Source organism: Coptis chinensis, chromosome 7 (assembly GCF_015680905.1).
Source record: "Coptis chinensis isolate HL-2020 chromosome 7, ASM1568090v1, whole genome shotgun sequence".
In the NCBI taxonomy this organism is placed as follows: Eukaryota; Viridiplantae; Streptophyta; class Magnoliopsida; order Ranunculales; family Ranunculaceae; genus Coptis; species Coptis chinensis.
Window position 1 is genome coordinate 12,429,901 of NC_141462.1, and position 22,655 is coordinate 12,452,555.

At 38.9% G+C, this 22,655-nt stretch overlaps 2 protein-coding genes across 2 annotated transcripts; one reads left to right on the top strand and one right to left on the bottom strand.

Moving 5' to 3' along the window:
- Positions 1–12,392: 12,392 nt before the first annotated feature.
- On the top strand, positions 12,393–18,405 carry LOC147486064 (uncharacterized). Its single transcript, XM_086573638.1, has 7 exons — positions 12,393–12,989; positions 13,031–13,483; positions 13,920–13,930; positions 14,015–14,086; positions 14,198–14,478; positions 14,969–15,452; positions 18,201–18,405. The coding sequence occupies exons 1-7, from the start codon at positions 12,393–12,395 to the stop codon at positions 18,403–18,405; spliced, it is 2,103 nt and encodes a 700-aa protein (XP_086429764.1).
- Positions 18,406–20,356: 1,951 nt separating this feature from the next.
- Positions 20,357–21,559, bottom strand: LOC147486065 (aspartic proteinase nepenthesin-1-like). The gene is made up of 3 exons (XM_086573639.1): positions 21,479–21,559; positions 20,889–21,351; positions 20,357–20,808 (listed from the first exon to the last, which is right to left on the bottom strand). Exons 1-3 carry the CDS (start codon positions 21,557–21,559, stop codon positions 20,357–20,359), a joined length of 996 nt encoding a protein of 331 aa, XP_086429765.1.
- Positions 21,560–22,655: the final 1,096 nt, after the last annotated feature.

Here is a 22,655-nt window from a genome sequence, read left to right on the forward strand (position 1 = left end):
GTGGTTTCCAATTCGTTGAAAAGTTTCGCGAAAAAATACCGGCGCACCTACCAAAAGATCAGAACATCGTGACCCCCCCATGTGGGCGTGACCCGCCCTAAATCAATCGTAACTTGAAGTTACACGGATAGCGACAGCATACTAAGCTAGATTTTTCCGATTTCTACGGTTTGATTGAACTTTGATTTTTCAAGTTTTTCGGTGTTCTAACTTGTTATATACACCGAACATGCATAAAACAAGACGCTATTCATAAGCGAAGCAAGGGCCTTAATCAGGTATTCCTTTCTTCCACACCTCGCATCTCCTCGTTAGAGGTTTATACTAGTATATCGAGAATTGTTTGGAGTGTTGGCGTGTTTAGCTAAGTTTGGTCTTAGCCTTGTATGAGATTAAGGTGCGGCGAACAAAACACACGAGCGTAATTACACAACAACGTCAACAAACAAGTCTATCTAGTATACCACCCACTACACCTCTAGCTACTATTTCACACACACAACCTGATATAATGCCTGAAGACGAAGAGACTCCTCTCTCTGACTTCTACAAAGCCTTGAGCGATAGCCCCAAATCTTGCATCGTTCTAGCAGACCCAGTGGGGGATTTCCGAATCCCCCCAAATATTTTTAATTTGTTACCCATTTTTCATGGATTAGACCATGAAAAACCTTATCAGCACATGCGTAGGATTGAACAAGTCCTAACAACATTCCACCATCCTACGGTTGGTGCGGAACAAATTAAACTAAGGGTATTCCCTTTCACCTTAGCCGATAAGGCGGCGTCTTAATTAACGCTGGCGCCCTAATTGGACGTGGACTCGTGGGCTAAACTTGTTCATTTTGTTTATGGAACATTTTTACCCACCCCTAAAGACGGATGAGATGCTTTCCAAGATTCATTTCTTTCAACAAAATCCCCATGAATCATTTTCATAGGCTTGGAATCGTTTCACCAATCTCCTTATAGAAAGTGTCCACATCATAACTTAGCGAAAGACACGTTAGTTAAATTGCCTTTTCAAAGGACTTCTACACCACCATAAAGATGTCCTAGACATAATGAATGGGGTAGTTTCTTAAGCAAAGGAGCCTGGGAGGCTTATAAATTTTAGAGGATCAAACTAAAGCGAAATAACAACTGGGGGTAGTGACGATATCCACCGCTCGCTAGTTCATCAAATCTGAGTTAAGGCCGCCCGGTATGTTTGAAATTAAACACGATCCCGAGCTTAAAACTCTAATCGAATCACTCACTAAAAAGGTAGAGGCCATTTCTATTCAACAAAAGCCTATCCCCATCATGAATGTAAATTCAAATCCATGTAGTTTTTGTTGGAGCCCTGAGCATCCCGACTTCCACTATCCTATAGCCTATGAACAGGCTTGTTCCATTAATAGTGAACCTAACGCCCCTTGGAGACGAAATCCCAACTTCGGTTGGAGAAATAACCAACACGTCACACCTCCAGGGTACAATAATCAATATGTTAGACCAACGCACAGTTTTAACCAAGCTCCACCACGACAAGGACAGGGTCAGGGTAATTTTAATAATTATAACAACCAAGTGCAACCTCGACAAGGACAAGCACAAGGTCAAGGTAGTTATAATAATTATAATGCTAATAGAGGTATCGTTAGGTAAATAATAATTATCAAAATCCACCCATAAATAATTCACGTGAAATAGTTCCGTCCACACCACCCGTGACTACTACACCCACACAACGGATCATCTTGACACCTTCATACAAGTGAGCCAAAACTTTTCCAAACCATGGCTCAATCTAACCAACGCGAACTACAATCCGTTAATAAGTTAACCCAACAATTGGCTCAAGATAAAGCCCAACCCAAAGGTGTGTTTCCAGTCGCTAATACCTAATCCTAAAACAACAAACACGACCTTTGAGGTAACCGATAATACTAGTAATGAATATGAAAATGTAGGTGAGCTAAATGTCATCACCACTCTCCGTTCTAGAAGAATGGTTGATAACAAAGTAACTATGCCTATAGTTACCCCACCAATAGCCCCCTACACCTCGCTTTATTTTACTAGATGCGAAATAGAAACTGGAAGAGCCTACCAGCGTAGAGGTACCGTTACAACACAACCTAAGAAACAGAAAAGCCACGGTTAAACATCGAGGTGATACCATTGCTAAATATAGAGCCGAAACCACCGTTTTCCACAAAAATTAGGCATGCTAACTAGGGATACAAATTATGAGGAGATTAGGGACGTTTTCAAGAATCTAACTATAAACCTTCCCTTCCTCGAAGCTATTAAAAGCTACCACACCATGCTAAGTTTCTTAAGGAGTTGTGTACTACTAGGCGTAAAGGCCAATATACCAAAAGGCGCTTTTTAACGTAACAATTCCCAACTTTATCCGAACATAATGGAATTGTTAAGTACAAGGACCACGGTCCCCCTTGTATAATGCACATTAGGAGATTCCTATACGACGACCTAAGCGTTATTAGACACGGGGGCTAGTGTTAACTTACTCCGTTTTATTTGTATAAACAAATAGGTCTAGGCGAGATGCAACCCACTAAAATGACGTTGCGAATTAGCTGATCGGTCTATTAAGTATCCTAAGGGTGTGGTCGAAAATGTCGGGTGGTAAAAGTTCAAGATTTCTACTATCCGGCTGATTTTGTAATCCTCGATCTAAGTCAAGTAACTACACGTCTGTCCGATCATCTTAGGGCGTCCTTTTCCCGGCAACCGCCAACGCGCTCATTAATTGCCGTGATGGTTCAATGTCCATGTCTTTTGGCCATCTTTTTGTTGAAGTAAATGTTTTAAAACAAAGACACATTTACGATTTCGCCTATGGATGGAGAGGTTAGCATGATCGAGATCTTTGCTCGAGATTATTTCAACAACACGTTCCACGATAATCATATGCCCAAATTTCTTTCCTTTGGAAGTTCGGACTCCAACATTTTCATCCCTACACTAGTCGATACACATATTACGGATGAGGATGACATAGATGACTTTCTCAAAGATATAGAGGACTATCATAGTAACGTGGATATGACCCAATCTAGATGAGGAATTGATGAGTTTCTTAGAGCGGTGATGATTCACCCTATCAAGAACTACTTTGCACAACATCCACCTCGACTCCCCTCCTTCCACCTTTCAAAGGAATCTCGAAGTTTGCACTCGATCCTTTTGTTTCTCCGTGCTTCATAATTTTTTAAATCCACCTAGTAAACAAATACTTGAAGGACAAACCATTTGACACCTTCATTTTCGGGCTTGAGGCAGGTCCCTACCTACACCATGAATGAGTTTTGTGCTAAACCCACATCCTCATTGTTTACATGCTTTCCTTCTACAACTTATCCATATCCACCATATTCTCCACAACCATTCACTTTTCTACACTTATTCACTAGAACACCCTCTCGTTCAAAATGAAAAAAGAAGGTGCATGCTAGGTTACACGTTATAGGGTTATCGACTTGGCTTTTTATTTCACTAGGTTGCGTCATAGGAAATCTTGGTGCTTGATTATGTTTGGATATGTTTTCTGTGATATTTATTTATAGAATGATCCACAACTATTTCGGTTGTTGATATTTGATAAACTGCATGTTCATACATATGTTTAGATAAAGTCTCAAGTATCTGACTATAAATGACTCAATTTTTTTTTTTTTTTTGCGATTGATGCATTCCTTTCATTTCCAGATATTGGTGAATGCATCATTAAGGTAACCGGGCCCTCCCTATGGAGTGTGTGGCTGTAAGTACCGGATTCTAAGTCCACATTTAACAAAATTCACGTTTTCCACTCTTGTATGTTTTCTCGGATTTTTTATTCATGTTTCTCTATGGGGTGAATTATGTCTTTATTGCTTATTGTTTTTCCTTATAAAAAGAGAAAAAAAAAAAAAAATATATATATATATTAAATAATAAACATAGTAATCTAGGAAGTCTCGGATTGACTTTAAAAGACCCATTTGTTAAAAACAAATTTTCTAAACTTTGTTGTAAAAATTTGTTTGGGGGTGGGGTGTTCGATGTTCCATCCTAGAATGTTTTATGTCCCATTAGAGTTGCTTAGGCCGTTTAATTGTATTTCGATCCGGGTTGACATAATCTATGAATTTAGAGTTCAGTCGTTCGCATAACGTACGTCATGCACGCACTTCGAGACATTTTCCACTATCTTATATGTCATCCACGGTCGGAATAGAGTGTTTTATGGATCATTAGATTGGAAATTCTCTCCTGATTATTTCCATATCTTATTCGCAAAAATCAGACCGGTAACGAAGCGGCAATTTTAGTTTGAAGTTTCGCAAAAAATCGAAAAATTCAAAAATTTCGAATTGGCCTTGGGCCCAACCCGCGCGCACCGGCAGCGCACTCGCCCCCTTACCTTTCCCCCAACAGTCGCGTTCATCTTTCCAAATCACCATTAATGACCACCAAAGCTCCAAACCTTAAAAAAAAAAAAAAAAAACAAAAAATTAAAAAGAAACCAAATTAACCCACGCCAACCATCAAAAATCCAATTCAAATCTCCTCTAAAACCAAACCACCACCAAATCCACCAACTTACATCACCAAAAACCCACGAAAATTTACAAATTCAAGTTGTCGTGCCACCACCACTGTTTGCTTCAGTCGGTCGATTCAAATTCCAACACCACATCCCATTTAAACCCCCACTACATTCCAAATACTAAAATGGCTCAACAACGTCGAATTTTTCTTTGGAGCAAGCTTTTTATTGGCGATCACCGCTACCGCTTTTACGGTGACGAAATGATCGATGAGACTGGAATAGCTTGTGGTTTTCGACCAAGCCTTTTACCACGAAGACTTAGTCCAACGGTTTTACAACACGAAGGAGGTGGAGGGGACTAGAATTTTGTTATGGTGGCGTAAGAGGAGGAAGGAAGTAACTTGGGTTGTTGGGTCGAGATTCTAGGCATTCCGCCTAGAATCCATCTGGATGTCACGTTGCAGGGAGTCCCAATATAATGGGGTAGAGCCATTGATGAGCGTGGCGATTTGCGAAAGGAACTACAATGCGAGATCGCATTGTGTTCGCCAGAGCATCCCCTCGAGAACCAAACGGTATTTGCGGCTCGGTGGATTGGTCGAACGTCTTGGGGAAGCGAGAAGGTCGGCGACATCGGCTGAATCGCCTCCACATTTTATGGATACTCCGAGGGAGCGAAGCACGAAGTTACGTATCTTGGAGTTTTTGCTTAGCATGATTAGGAGAGTAGGAAGTCCGTTGCACCTCTCCCCGTGTTGATAACCAAGATCATCTTTGAAGTTGAGAGCGACTCCGGCGTCGATAGGTCTTACATAACCCTACACCGAAATCCTCGTATCTATAAGGAGTGTGTCCAACGAGTTTGGAGGTTGCCTGAGGATAGGGTAGAGGGACGAGGAGGATGGTGGAAATGAGAATGCCGAGGAGGATGGGGAAATGAGAATGCCTCGGAGGATGAGGAGGACTTGACTTGTTTTGATCGCGGATGCCTTGGAGAGGTGTCTTTGGTGGGATGCGTAACGCATGGCTGTGATTCATCGTGGCACGCGTTAAGCTCAACACTATCTGCGAAGACCTCCGGACTCGGCAGGCAACTATCCATCATAACTTCGAGATCCATACCCGAGGAGAGAGGATGAGAGGTGGGAACAGGATGAGGGGCGAGCTAGAAGCTTCGGCGCCGTTCGGGCCGACATGCTTGCACGATTCCCCACCTCATGGGGATTCTCCTTCTAAGGACACACCATCGAGGCACCTAACGCGTCGCCAACCGAAAAGGCGAATGGTCTTGGCCATCGGGAGCTCAGGAGCCATCTCCTGAGCGTGTGCCCTCCGCTACCAGTACCGGAGTGGTTAGGGATAGTATCGTTTGATGTTTCTATTTTTATTTGTAGTTTCATTATTGTTATTTATTTTAATGTAAGTTTTATTTCCGTAATTTGAATTTTGTAGTGAAATGTTTTTCGAATGAAAATTTTAATATAATGCGGTTATTTTCATTGTGCGTGGTTGTTTAATATTGATCCCACCTTCCCAAATTGTTTGGGGGTGGTGTTATCTATTCCAGCATGATTTTTATATGACCCTCGTCTTAGAATTTATTGCGGAGTCAAGGTGAAAATATGGCCGTTTAGACATATCTATGAATAAGTATCAAGGTAGGATGAAATCTCGATTAACTAGGTAGATTCTATCATAAATTCAACCTAAACGATACTAGGTTTGTTTTAGAATCAAGAAAATGAGTTGTTTCCGTTTTCGGGTTTGGAAATTTTGGTATTTCGAAGGCGCCGTAAAAACTTTTTGGCAACTTCGATCCATTTTAGCAACTTAAAACCTATATAAACTTCATACATTCTACACTCACAACTCACACTACACCTAACCTCCATCACTCACCTTTCACTCCCACGATTCCCACGTTTCGTCTCATTTTTCAATTTTCAGCACCTCGGAGCGCGCCTGCGCCCCAGAGGAGCGCACTCGCGCCCTACACATTTTCAGAATTTTTGTTCAGAGCGCTTTTCGATTCAAGGAGAGCGCTGATTTCGGCCAAACACTGGAATCCCAAAATCTTCGGCGACTTTTCATACGACTTTCGTGGACGAAAAAATCCGGGTTTTCTGCGGGTTGTTTCGGATCATTAAGTAGCTATTCCAGGCGTAATTTTGAGATGACATCTCCTACATTGATACCGAACAGTCTTTTGAAGATTTGTTCCAAAGCACTACTTATGGTGCTTAGTTTCATGAGGCAATCACATATACGTTGGTGGGAACCGCTCATGGTAAGACGACGATGCATTGTATTCTCCAACACTAGCATCTTATTTTTACGATAACTGCATTTTCTTTGAGAGACTAGATGGAGAACAAGTGTTCTCCATCAACATTGATAATGAACCAATGGAAATTACCGGGTTCTTGCTAGCATTTGTTCTTGGACTTGCTATGCCGCTGAAATACAAGACCCATGGTGCTATTGGGTAGATAATATGTATGTCTACACTTACGAAGTTTTTGCATGAGTCGTATGGCGGGCATTTTCATTATCGAGGACCAAGGGAATATAACGTCGTCTTTGGTAGCCTGTCCTTGAACATAGGGCTGTTATGTTTTGGATCATGCTAAACATTTTAGGGAATGGCGTTTTCTTCCGTGAATGATGTCACTTGCGGCGTCTTTCCTTGCTTTAGCCCGCGGGACGTATGTGTCATGACCTTCCCGAACCTTGATGTCTAGTTTAGCTCGATCCTATAGCATGAGGCATAAGTACCTTCTTATGCCTGTTATAATTTCCCGTATTATGCTATGTTTCTTTCCTATTTTTTGTACACGTTTCACAGATTGGATTACGGTCGACACTGTACGACCCACCAATAGTATTATTCGATCTTTCCGTGCAATGACTTGGCAAGGGTGGAGGATACAACCTCATCAGGTTGCACCCTACACCCCGTCAGACCAAGTGGCGCTTAATAGGTTAGCAATAATAGATGATAAATGGCGGGAAGCCTGGCAAATTATCATGGCATGGCAGGACGCAAAGGAACCTCCTTTCTTTATAGAAGAAGAGGATGAGGAAGATGATGAGTAAAGCGGGAGATAAGGTAAGTTTTAATTCTAGTTAGTGTCTGCTTATGTCCCATAATGGGTAGAACTCGTATAGAGTTGCGTCAGTTTTTTATTTCCTATATTAGTACGTTCTAACCTTATTTTGCAGATGTTCCTGAATTTCACGCCCTTCAATGGTATTTTTCCTACCCTCTTTATTTAAATGCTTTGAGGACAAAGCATGCTTCTTGTTTGGGGGGGGGGCATAGAAACACGTGTAATTAAGGCATCTGTAAGGATATAGATAGGTATAATATGCACTTGTTTTTTAGTTAAAATTTCAAAAAAATTCAAAAATATAAATAAGTTCATGTTATACACTTAGGAATAGTAGTATTGTTTTCCTTCTCTATGCTCCTAATAATCTAGAAGTCTCACGTAGCTTTTGCATTCAGAATAATTTTTAGAAACTTAGGTTAATATGTAGGTAATAATATGTGCATCTATCTATAAATATATTACATGAGTATCTATGATTGTTAGCGATAAGTTTCAAAATCTAGGCTAGAGTACTTATTCTACAAATCCACGTGAGAATATAGCCTAAAGCCTTATATGAGCTGAAACATTTGAGAAATGACACAAGGGAGAAGTAAAATCGGATAGAGAAATCACACGTCACTTGCTTGATCACTATGCCATATCTAAGCGAGAATTTAGGCCCTCTTTGGATCGATATAGCCAGAAACTCAAACCTATGAATTATTTTCCGCTAGTCGCCCCTCTGAGCCTTTCTTGAGCCTTTCATAAACCACAAATCCTTTACCCTGTTACAAAACAAAAAAAAAATAAAATAAAAAATCAACCTACCCAATTTAGATAATTCTGAGAATAGAATGAGTAAGAAAGAAGAAGAGAAAAACTCGTGTAAACAAAAGTTAGTTAATTGCTTCAGAAAATAAAGAAAAGAAGTTTACATCCAAAGAAAAGAAAAAAAATAGAAATAAATAAAAACTCCAAAAATAGAATATAAGAGAGTCAAAAGCCAAAGAAAAGAAAAAGAAAAATATGGCTAAGGATGGAAACAAAGTGTAGAAGCAAAAGTAAATAACAAGGTTTTCTCTAGTTACATAATAGGAAGACTCTATTATCTCGGACTTGTCCTTTTGAATATCCATTTCCTTCCTTCTTAAACCATCTCCTAATCCCCTTGCAACACCTAATAAAGACATCTAGCTCAATTAGAAATAGGCTAGTGTGATAGCAAGTGGCAGATGTGTTTGATCGACTCCGACTTCCTTGTTGTCATTGAGATTGTAAGGTAAAGTGTGCCCACTGCACACTGGAGTAACCAAACTTGAGTAGAAAAATCAGAGTGTTGTATCTTGACTATTATTGTGAGAACCTACTTAAGGACGCTATTCCGAGTTTCAGAAACGAACCTGCTAGACATTTCATAGTATTACTCATTGTATATATTTTATTGTAGATGATTGATTATTATGCATATATTAGCTTAGGGTTCGACTTGATTACTCTATATGCATTGCTAGTGAGAGGTATAGTTAATTTAGAGCATGAATAAGGAAACAATAGTTTTATTTCTTAGTCGTTGTAGTATAGATGAAGTTTGTGAGTACCTTCACTGGAAAACTCTCCTGAGTTATAACTTTCGTCCACTAGGGAATTCCTAGTGGTTTAAAGCGCCTATTTGCATATATGGTCAATCAGCTCAGACTCAAATAAACGAGTAGATAGAACTCCATTTTTGGTCACTTATTCTAATTTCTCATCTTTGCTTGAGGACAAGCAAAATGCTGTTTGGGGGTGGTTTGATAAGAGCCCAAAACTCTAGTTTTAACCCTTTAACCATCATACTTTTAGACCAATTATATGAGTAATAATTAAGAGTTAGTATTGATTACGTGTTTTTATGCATTTCAGGCTTCAAAGTCCATTATGTGCAGAAATGTGCCATTTTAGCGAGATAAAGGAGCAAAGGTCGGTTGCTAAGGAGTTCTGTGATTAAAGGTTAAGATTCAAGAAGACAAAGCCTTTCTAAAGCCTGGTCAAAAGCTGAAAAGTCGACGCGGGCAGAAATAGCACACAAAGTCAGCAGAATTTCCAAAGGCCGTATCTTTGGACTCAGACCTCGGAATTGGGCCTACCTTATGTCAAAACGACCAGCTCAGAAAGAGCTTTCCAATGGTCTAGGTTTTGACCCAATAAGAGGAGTATAAGTGGACAAAAAGTCTATTGAAGTCAACTACAACTGAAGAGGCCTTTTTGGACTGAAAGAATTGGGTTTTGGGCCTGATTCTCTGGCCCAAAACATGGCTCCAAGCCCATGCACGATTTTTGGATCTGAAAGTATAAAAACAAGAGCTTGACTCTTTGTTAATGGTAGCTAGTTAGACCTAAAACAATAGATAATTATAAATCTAGTTTTTATTTAATTAAATTAAGTTTAGTTTATATTTAATTCTTGTTTTAGATTAAACTCTTAGAATCATTGTTCTTAATTAGTTTGATAAATAAAATAGCTATTTGTCAATTTCGATTCTTGTCATTTACAATTGTTAGATCCAATTTCATTTATTGCTTGTTATTCAATTCTTAGTTATTAATTAGAATTTAAGTATTGTTTAATTTAGATTAGTAAAATTCAATTCTTTATATTATGTTTAGTTTTAATTTAATCGGAAATGATTGCGTAATGATTCTCGGCTAAACCTCCATTTAGGGCTGAAGCCTTGATGAAGGCTAGATTCGATTATCATAGAGTCGTCGTAATTTCTTTTCCACTCTAGAAGCGATTAGTTCACCGTGAGAATGGGTGTAATTGTTCACATGCTAGTTATGAATTGGTAGAAATGCCATGTGTAATTAGGGATTAGGAGTAACCGATTGTTACGGAAGGCGGTTCAATTCGGATAACGACGATTCATCATTAGTAGGATTAAGTCGAAGTTAAAGGTGGAATCAATCCCCTCTAACTCATTATCATAGAATCAACGTAGCATTCCCGTAGTGTTTAAATAATCGACTAGTTGCATCTTGTGGGTAGTTGCATCAGTAGTCTAGTTGTCATTTAAGTAAATCTCTCATTAGACTTTAGAGTTAAGTTTACTTATCGTAGAGAACACAATCGCGGAAGGAGGACTAGGAGTGGAAGCAATTTCCTACTCCACTATATCTTATAGGATGAGAGTAGAAACTTTGATAAATATAGGCACGTAAGATAGTTTTAGTTTACTTACGTTTTGAGTTCATCGTTCATTTCGTAGGTAAACTATCAATTTTATGCTTTATCACAAATCTAAATTTACATCAGACTCTACAATGACACAGAGTTCGCGATGAAGATGAAGATAATCTTGGCCATGACGACAATGTTCATTACCAGCGAACTCCTCGTGAAGGAGGAAGACGACCCATCCTTCCTTTACACAACCATCATGCTCAATTGGATATTCCCTCACGGGCTTTTACTTATCAGGCCCAAGGTACCCCATCCCGTCCATATGGGCCTGCTTATGAAGTCAAGGAGCACCAAACTAATAGGCATGGTCGTGATAGCCACCAACACAATGGGCCTGCTGCTACCAATGGTGCGCCATACGACCTTGATCCGTACATTGACTCTCCGCCTATGTCACTACGTGGAAATCATCTACAACCTCTTCGGTTAGCCCCTGACCCACCAGATCCTTCTGACTCTTCCTCCAGCCCTTCTCCACCGTGGCACGATAACCACAATAGTTGCAACCAAAGACGCGAGCTTCCGAAAAATTTGCAAGATACCGCAGGTAAGTTTGACATAAACCGTTTATTGCGAATTTTAGAAAAATCTCAGATGGGTGATATACGGTTAGATGTGCCAGAATTTGATGGACAATTGAAGCCCGATGCTTTTGTGGATTGGTTGAACAAAATTGAGAATTTTTTTTATTACAAGAATATGAAAGATCCTAAGTGTGTTAAATTGGTAGCCACCAAACTCAAGGGTTATGCACTCGTTTGGTGGGATGAATTGCAACAAACCCGTGCACAATCACACTACCGCCAGATTACTACATGGGATAAGATGCGCCGAGAGTTAAAAAAAGAATTTATTCCTCATAACTATGAAAGGGATTTATTCATGCCCCTCCAAAACTTGAAACAGCGGCTTCAAAGTATGACTGGGTATACTGAGGAGTTCCTTTTGTTTGTGCACGGGCTGATTTGTCGAATCAGGTCGATTAAAAGTTGGGCATTATTTGAATGGGTTCGCAAAACCGCCGAGGCATTAGCTTTCAAAGATGTTTATGATATGTCTGATGCCATTAAATATGCTCTCAAAGCTGAAGATTTGTTTCGCTCATCCCCTTCAGCTCCTACTAGTGCCACTTTTACCCATGCTACTTCGTCATCCAAACCTCCTATTACCAGAGTGGGTCCAATCACATGCTATGAGTGTAAGAAAATTGGACATGTTTGTAGTGACTGTTCTAAACGCAAACGCGTGGGTTTAACAAAGGATGAAGAAAATCTCACCCATCTGGAAGAAGACGGCACTGAGATTGATGGCTTTTTGACTTATGCAGATTCCGATTGTCCCCAATTGATTGTTCGCCATTCTTTAGTTACTCCAGTTGTTAAGCATGATCCTACATCATGGCTTAGTCATAATATCTTCCATACTCAACCGCGACTTGAATGGCATGTTGTGTAATGTTATCATCGATGATGGTTCAAAGTGATAATATTGTTTCTAAAGATATGGTGGACAAAGTTTGAAAACTTCGAGGATGACCCACATCCCTGAACCTTACACTATTTCTTGGTTACAGGATGGTGCCACAGTCAAGGTTACTCGTCGTTGTCTAGTTTCTTTCTCCATTGGTCCTAAATACAAGGATACTGTTTGGTGTTCTGTTGCACCCATGGATGCATGCCACTTGTTACTTGGTCGTCCTTGGCAGTTTGATCTCATTGTTACTCATAATGGGGGTGAGAACACTTATACCTTCACTTTTAGTGGCGAGAAAATTGTTTTGGCACCACTAACTCCATTCCGCCCACCTTCTCATCCACGTGCACCAGTGACACCAGGTTTTCTAGCAGACGGACGTAATTGCGGTATGTTTCTTACTCTTACTACGTCATTTCTTGCAAGCCCTACTACTATACCACCTGTGTTACAACCAATGCTAGATTCATATTTTGATGTTTGTACTGAGCCTGTTAATGGAGGATTGCCCCCTTTACGAGAAATCCAACATGCTATTGATCTTATTCCTGGAGCTCCCCTCCCTAACTTACCACATTATCGCATGGCTCCTTCTGAACATGCCGAAGTTGAGAGGCAAGTTCTTGAAGTTATTAGCTATGGGATTTGTCGGAGAGTATGTCCCTTGTGCTTTGCTTTACTTTACTTACTCCTAAGAAAGATGGGAGTTGGAGGATGTGTGTTGATAGCAAGGCTATTAACAAAACCACTGTGAAATATTGTTTTCCCATTCCACGCCTTGAGGATATGCTTGATTCATTGCATGGTGCTAAAGTGTTTTCCAAGCTTGATTTGCGATCTGAATTTCATCACATTCGTATCCACCTTGGAGATGAATGGAAAACTGCCTTTAAAACAAAAGACGGTTTATATGAGTGGTTGGTCATGCCCTTTGGTCTTTCTAATGCTCCTTCTACCTTCATGCGTCTTATGACTCAGGTTTTGAAGCCTTATTTGAATAAATTTTGTGTTGTCTACTTTGATGATGTTTTGATTTACAGTTCTTCTGAGTCTGAACATATCAAGCATATTGAGATTCTTTTGGGTGTTTTGCGTACTGAGAAACTTTATTTACAACTTAAGAAATGTTCTTTCCTGGTTAACTCTGTGGTATTCTTGGGTTTTGTACGTGGTTTCTGCTGATGGTATTCATGTTGATGATTCCAAAGTCCAAGCTATTATTGAGTGGCCTATTCCTTCTACAGTGACTCAGGTTCGTAGTTTTCATGGATTAACTTCTTTCTATAGACGATTCATTCATAATTTCAGCAGTATTATGGCTCCTTTAACTGCTTTGACGAGTGAGAAAACTTTCAAATGGACTCCTGATGCTAATGAGGCATTTGACTTGATTAAGAAGATGACTTACGCCCCCTGTTTTAGTTTTGCCAGATTTCGAACTTTGAGGTGACATGTGATGCCCTCGTAAAGTCACGGCATTGGTGCTTTGTTTTGAGCCAAAATGGCAAGCCGGTTGCTTTCTATAGTGAGAAACTTACTGGTGCTAAATTGAATTATTCTACATATGACTTGGAGTACTATGCAGTTGTCCAAGCTGTACGACATTGGCATCATTATCTTATTCATTGTGAATTCCTCATAAAGTATGACCATGAAGCTCTTCGTTATCTTAATACTCAGAAGGATGTCAGTACTCGACATATCTAGTGGACCTCTTTCTTGCAGAAATATACTTTCCACTTACAGTTTCAGGTTGGAAAGGATAATCGAGTTGCTGATGCTTTGAGCCGTCGTTCGCATATCTTGGTTACTCTCCGTACCTCTTTGTTTGGTTTTGATGAGTTACGCGACTTATATGCTCAGGATGCCTATTTTGGTCATTCATGCCGACTGTTTAGTACATCATGGTGTATCTGGTGAATTTTTTCTCTATGATGGTTTCATATTTCGGGGTTCACGACTTTGTATTCCCATTTCTTCCCTCCGTGATCAGATTATGATTGAAATGCATGTTGGGGGGTTGAGTGGTCACTTTGGGATCATAAAGACCATTGCCTCTATTAGGGAGAAGTACTTTTGGCCTACTATGCGTAGAGATATTAACCGGTTTATTGAGCGATGTTATGTGTGCCAGACAGCGAAAGGTAAGCACACTAATGCTGGTTTGTATACTCCACTTCCGATTCCCGACAAACCTTGGGTTGATGTCTCCATGGATTTTGTGTTGGGTTTACCACGTTCTACACAGAAAGGATTCTATTTTTGTGGTTGTGGATCGTTTTCTCCAAGATGGCTCATTTCATTCCCCCGCACTCGTTTCTCTGAGATCTTTGCCGCGAGGTTGCTCATTTATACTTCCATGAGATAGTTCGTTTGCATGGTTTACCTCAGCGACTATCGCCGACCAAGATGTCAAGTTTACTAGCTATTTTTGGAAAACATTATGGAAGCTTTTTAAGAGTAAGCTCCAATTTTTCTGAGTTTTCCACCCAATGCATGATGGGCAAACTGAGGTTGTAAATCGTAGTTTGGGGGACCTATTGAGGTGTTTGATTGATGATAATCCAAAATCTTGGGAGTTTGTTCTAACACAAGCAGAGTTTGCTTATAATAACTCTGTCAACCGTTCTACAGGTCTTTCTCCTTTCATGATTGTAACTGGAATGACTCCTCTTACTGTTCTTGATTTTGCTCTTATTCCATCGACTATTCCCGTTTGTGCTTCTGCAGAGGAATTTGCTTCCCGGATTCACCTTATTCATGAGGATGTCAAGAAGCGTTTGGAGAAATCTTATGCCATGTACAAGACTAATGCAGACAAACACGAGCGCTTGGTGACTTTCAAGGTTGGTGATTTGGTGATGGTTTGTTTGAGAAAAGAACGTCGGCCTTCATCTCACAAGTTACTGATGCGACGATTTGGCCCATTTCCCATTGTCACCCATCATGGAGAAAATGCTTATGAATTGGACCTCCCTCCCGAGATGCGTATATCTCGCACTCATAATGTAGCGGATCTCACTCCTTTTGTTGGTGATAGTATTCCACCTATTCCCCTACCTATAGATCATAGTGTTGTTCCTGCTACTGCTACAGATTGGAGCTACGACTCGCCAGGGTACTTATGATCGTTATTTGGTGAAGTGGTGTGACCGTCCATTCTCAGAAAATTCATGGATTTCTGATGCTGCATTTTAACTCATGGATCCTACTTTCTACCAAAAGTACAAGGACTTAATCTCGAGGACGAGCTCCTCAAGCTGGGGGGATTGATGCGAGGACGCAATAGATTATCATGTGCACAACACATGCATAATGCTACAGCTAGAGTTTATCTTTTATTCTATTTCTATTTTGAATCATTAGTTAATTATAATTAGACTAGCTTCTATTTTAGTTTCCCAAGTTCTATTATGATTAGGATTTGTTCTTTTTAGCATCTAGTTCTTTTTATAAGCAGATGTAAACCTTAAGATTTTCAGACTTGATTATTATTATTGAATTAAGAGAATTCGTTTTCTATTCAAACCCTAGTTTTTGGGTATTTCCATAAACTTTCATTGGTGTTTATCATCGAAGATTGCTTCCGCCTTCGAGTATACATCATATTGTCTGGACTATTTTTGAATTTTTGGACAAACATACAATTTCTTTAATTGACTCATGTTTTGTGTTTCGCTATTACTACTTGTGATTATGTGATAGCGTGACTCACATGATCTGTTATACAATTTTTCTAATTGACTCATTATGAGAGGCTTGGTAGCCATCTCATACGCTAGGCAGCACAACTTCGTTTGCTCAATTTTTGGTTCTGATGAAAAGATTACTTAACTTGCAATGCAGTTACTTGGCCACAACAATGATCTCATCTTCTTCAATTCCAATATTTAAAATCAAAATTTGTACCCATTAGTTTATAACAAAAGTGTTAAGAAAGTCATATTGGTACTGGTTTGTTTATGTTCAATTTGTAATAGCATAGACCTCATCAATTATGTAGTAATAAACACTAGCAACTTCTAATTGTTTCTCAACTCTGGCTATAGCATAATATTGATTCCCACAAAATGCACTCTCAGTAATTATGCAGATCAAAATTTTCTAACATCACATCGTAAACTGTATTCTCACTCTAATCAAAACCCAAAATCCCAAATGCACTAAAATGTAAGCACAATCAACCCAAATTCTCAATTGCACTACGAACATTACAACAACACGCGTCATAAAAAAAATCCAAATCAAATAAAATATGACTCAATTAATTGAAGTACAAAAAACACAGACCGTCCAATTATGTGTCTTGGTCAATCTCCTAGACATTGCATGTATATAATACACCACATCTTCCTTGGACCGCATCGCCGAAGTTGAAGCAAAAATTTCTACAATTCAATTCAATACGATTCGTCACTTTAACAATCGCAACACCAACATCCTATATAATCATATAAGCCAAACCTAGATGCTAAGGTAGACGGTCAATTACCAACCTAAACCAAAAGAATAAATAGAACTCCTGCCTTAAATAGTTACAAATTATTCTTGATGTATAAATAGTTACAAGAAAAGAATGGAGAGGGGTATAAAGTATAAATCGGTGAATCACAGAAAAAAGTCTGCGGGGATTTTACTCTATCTCACTTTTGTTTGATAAGCTAGGCTTAAACGAGAAACTCCCAGTTGCACTAATTTGTACAATATGGACGTAGGTATTTTCCGGACACATTGGATAAGTGTGAGTAGCTCAACAAATTCAACCAACTCTAAGCAGTGTTCTGACATTCTTCTCACGATAGACATTGTGGAATCCTTAGACTTCTCATATGAAAGGGACAGAAGGCACTCCAGGGCCTAAGACTATACATAGGTGGGGTAAGTTGAAAAAAAAAGATCAAATAAGTTTTCGACTATCTGGCTGTTAAACTTTTATTTGTTACTCACTGAAGAAATGTCAAACAAAGCCATGGATAATGGATTTCTCTTCACCGACAAAACTATACTGTTGAACATGCCCACAAGGCGGTAAGTAGTTAATATATCTAGGTACTTTCATTTCTTCTTATTCTAATTATAATCCATAGAGAAAATGATGCATCACCCAAGATGTATTTAGTCATTTACCTTTCAAGCTCTCCCTCCATGAAGACATGGTAATAACGGTTATAAACAACAACACTCATTTTCTCATCTTTTTTGCTAGCCCATTTGCAAGAGCACAAGCAGAGTGGGCGGTGATTTCAAAGACAAATGATAAGGTAAAAATGTATGGAAAGAAAGAGAAGCAGTTGCAATAAATGAAAAATTAAGTGGATGATGTTGATCCTATTTGAATGTTCCGAGCAATGATTATGGATAATATTTAATGGGATTTCAGAAATGGCAATTTAATAGAACTATTCAACCACTACTAACGAAGCTACAGAGTACAGTAATATGCATATTTCTTCACCACCTTAGTTCGTAAATAAACAAAACTAATTGCTAATAATAATAGAATCACGTAGACCTAATTGAATTTCGGAACTGACTCACAACTCACACAAACAAAACTTAAGTACACAATGCAAATTTCTTAATTACCTTAGTTATTTCAACGATATGTGTTTCCAAGTTGCATGAGTTCTCCAAAAGGTACTTTATGCCCTGGATGCTGTATTTGGGGAGCTACGTTTTCACTTTTAAATGCCTAGCGGAAAATGAAGTTGGATGGGCTTCAACAACACATGGCAGAACCTTACTTTCTCCAATTTGATATTAGACATAATATGGGGACAAAACAAATTGGGCAAACTTTGTCTATGTACCTGGAAAAACGTCGTAGGAAATGAATGATGAATCTCTCTTCCTTTAATTCCATCAGAATTGAAATCAAGCTCTCTGATTTCAAGTCACGTTTGGCTTATGATTCGTCTCTTCTCCCATTTTGGATTCACTCTGAGGAGAAACTGAAAGTGCTTGAACTTGCAATTAAAAATCCCGTTTCTCGGCTTTCTGAGCTTAGACAGGCAACTGAAGTCATACATAGACTAATGGTAATGCAACCTTTAAGAAGTGACTACTGTTAACACGGAATAGTTTGTTAAACAGTTAAAGTAATGTTTAAACCACCGATTTAGTTCACTATGATAAAAACAACAATTCTGATATCCAAACATTATGCCTTATTAAAGAGAAAGAATAGAGAATGAGGATAAAGATGATGCAGCATATAGGTCTTTTGAAAGGAAACCCCTGAACTCTATTTTAAAAGGAAAACAAGAAAACTCATATTACTCAGAGATACAAGAATACATTAAACAACCTTCTAGTCATAGATATCCATTCCTTCAAGCTATTACATTTTGTGGCCTTCCATCTACATGTGTATTAAGATAGAAGTGGCTGCACTCGATCTATTCTATAGAGCTTGTTTTTTTCCCATAAGTTAGCAATATATTGGTATAATAAGATTGTTACATTGTGTTGGGATTATATGGTTCCCAACATACCTTAGCAGAATCTAAAGTAAACCGAATCCGGTGATTCCCTACGTTTTAACCAGTTGGGTCTCCCTTCGTTCAAAACTTGATCTAAAGTCCCTAAACTACATGCATGCTTGGTTGGTCAGCCGCGAAATTGGCTTCCCTCCAAGCATTTGAGAGCTGGCAAAAAAGTAATTGTTTAATTCTTATATTTAATTTTTCCCATCACTGTCTAATCTCCCAATGAAGTTGATCTGATCCAAAGGCAGTTATTGTTGCAACTGAATCAGATTCAATCCATAGACTACTCCATCCTTTGTTGATTCCCACCTCTAATTCTATTATGATAGAACTATAATCAACCCAAACACAGTTCATCAAACACAGTTCATGGAGATCCAGTTTGGGAGATGGAATGAGAGATGGAGGAGGTGGAGTAGATCTAGCCTAGCATCCTCAAGATGGAGAGAGCCCCCATATTTGATGAGTCTCTTCTTTTTATAGTGTTCTGCGTGACTCTTCCTCTTCCTGCGTCTTCTGCTCAAGACTTGGCTATGAATGCCTTTAATATCTTTAATGTGTGTCATCAATTCCGTTTTATCCTCTTGTTTGATCTTCTCTTATGCCCTTTGACTGTAACTGTCATCTGTCATTAATGTAATAGAGCTAGGATGAACGACCTGCAAAGTAGCGACTTGAGTAGGTATACTTCTTATAAGCTAGTCACTGATGGTGTAGAACACTAGTTGAGATTCATGTTCTGGACGAGATCGCTTGATAATGGAATGTAATGGAATCGTGTCATATATTCATTAGATATGAATATAAGGTACTTACATTCCCTCTCCTTATAAAAGAGATTGCAAGTTTGAATTCTACAAAGTGTTGGTTGATATTTCTTTCTTGTGTAATTATGTGATTGGCCTTTGGGCCAAGCTCAGCCTTCGAGCTAGAGATAGGATGCTAGAACAATAGGTAGATCAAGCAGCAAAAACAAATCTTCATGGACAAGTTGGAAGTGGTGGAGTCTAAAAACAATCCACTCATGACGACACGTACACGAAGAATTTCCATTTCTTGTTGTGCTAAGCTGGACATTGAGTATAAGAAGCCGAATGACGATAAATTAATAAAACTACAGCAGTTACACGTGTTCTAGCACTCATTGTCTTATTAGCCAATTACAAAATAAAGACGCAATAAAATGTATTTTAACATTTGAAAAATTCACTATCATCCCCACCTGTTTATTTGTTTCATTGGAATATAGGAATTTATATATGCACATATATGCTTCTCTTCCACGGCCACCACCATTCAAATTTGATAAGAGTCTATTATTGTCGCAACCACCATATGACTGTACAAGCTAGGACACTACCGGCCTATTTTCTCAAATTCTAATTTGATAGCAAAATCTTGTAGAAATAGATGAATTGGAAAACAAAGAGTGTCGTTATAAATTATTGACAAAATTATAAAGACGTTTTTTTTATAATTGCCGGGAACTATATTTGAGATTGAAGGATCCAGGGTTTTTCAACCACTGATCAGATCATGAAGCTAGCTTACAATCCTCCCTAGCGAAGGCCAATAAATTGTACTCAGTATTATATAAAAACCTTCGGTTGGTTTGCATATAGTTTCCAATGAGAACAGAAAAAAAATCATGATCGTGGGGACCAACTGCTAAGCAGAAACCGTCTTCAAGGTTCACAAATAATTGGTTCTCATCAATTTCAAAATCCGTCTGATGAAAATGGAACGTCATGGACGGATATGGAATTTCTTCTTGATTCGGATTTATATAACATAAATCAAACAATCCCTGGTCCAGAGGTAGTTGCGCCACATTAAAATCCCTGAAGTATGTTTGCATTGCAGCTCGAACAATGTCATATTCTTTTCGCTGAATCACTGTCCACGGGGATCCAGTATCGAGTAAGCACCCACCTTTGCCATCTGGCCTACGTGCAAAAGCACTTGCCTCAATTGGGAGTCGAACTCCTTGAAAGGAAATTCCTCCAGATTCACAAAGTAATGCGATCCACGTGGATCTAGTGTAGTGGTATGTATTGTTTCCTCACCTTGGAAATGTGCGTCATTGCCCATACGCAAGAACGTACTAGTTCCTTGAACTCCACCTTGATTATACCATGGCTGTAGACAGTATGAGAAATCAGAAAGCTGTAATTGGTTTGGAAATGACGTTGGTCCCCTTCCTAATCCAAGAATCCCAACTATCTCATTCTGCATTGGATCCGCGAGCTCAAAATCAAAATTGCTTTGTTTGAAGCCACAACCAAATCTCAACTGATCAAAAGCTTCAACACCCCCATCATTTGAATTGAATGTGAACTTTTCGAAACCAAGACCACCCTCTGTTATAGCACCACTCCCATACTCCAAAGTATAAGTGCATTTACCTTCTTCGCAATTACCAAATTCACATTGACCCTCACTATCACAGAGAGACTCACTAAAAGTTGTTGATTTCCTATAAGGAAACAACGGTGGCTTTTGATAAAAACAGGGATTGCATCCTTCGCACTGAGTCCATGTGACTGAACTACCAGTGTCAACAAGAAAATAGTATGACTCAAAAATATGGGTAAGGCTCAACCTTAGTTGTACCAATGCCCACCAATGCTAAGTAAAAGATGCCTTCTAGTATTACCGGTGCATGTATAACGCCATTAGGATCTATAGTCTGGTTTGGTGTCGCTGCTGTCCTTGTCATTGCTGCTACCAAAGCCATCTGTTCCAAACGCGTCTTCGACTGCTGGTTAAGTCTAACAATTCTTTGTTCCATGGTGAGATTACCAGGATAGAGCGGCGACTCTATTGAATCCCTGTGGATTAGCTTAATAGTGAGCCCATCACGTCCTGCAAAGACCCAGTCTAGTAGTAGTAACAAGAGAAAGCATGAAAGAAGATACTGAGGCAAACTCCTCATACTTCTTTGTTATAGTTCAGAATTGCATTTGTCAGGTATTGAGCAACGATATATATATAAATTTGTAACTCAAGGCACGACGATTATGTAATGATTTGTTACTTTATATATCAAAACAGATGGAAGGATAAAGGATTGTTAACAATTGCTCCTATCTTTAAGTTATACTCTAAATGAATCAAAACAAAAGGCTTTGCTACCATTTCAAGGGTTTTAATATCTTCACTTTCTACAATAGAAAGATTCCTCAAAAGTAATACTATGAAAACTAGTTGACTGTCGAATGGGATTTTCCACTTTTGACCAATATGGTAAAATTTGGTTAAACTGTTAAAGTGCCTGGGTGTACGACTGTACGGTAAGTAAGCTTTATCTTGAAAACTAGTTTTTAAACTAGTAGAAGTGCCCGGCTGTTCTCCTCCGTTCCTTGGGGCAAGTCTTTCTACGGGATGTTCCTTTCCTCGATCGATCTTTCTTTCTTCTGTTTTCTCTTCTTTCTCGTTTTTGACATGCCACTTAAAGGGAAATGCTATTTGCTAGTTTTTCCAGAGGAAGGGGAACGATCGGCCGATCGAGACCGTATGGAAACAGGAACAAGAGAAGAACGAAGCCCTACATCGGTGTCTGCCAATAACTAGCTTTTAAGCCCGGCCGGGCTTGCTACATCTATAGTTAACTAGCTTTCGAACCCGTTCGTTATATTAAAATTATTCTAAAAAATATTAGCAACTATTTATAGCTATGAGATATGTAAATTATATTAATCACTTATTCAAATTTCTGACACCACTCTCTATCAAAAGAAAACACCAAAGCTTGGTAAAACCCATCGATTTTTTGTTGTTGTTATGTTTAATAATAGAAATTTGATTGAAATTTTGTGAGAATGTCCAATGTG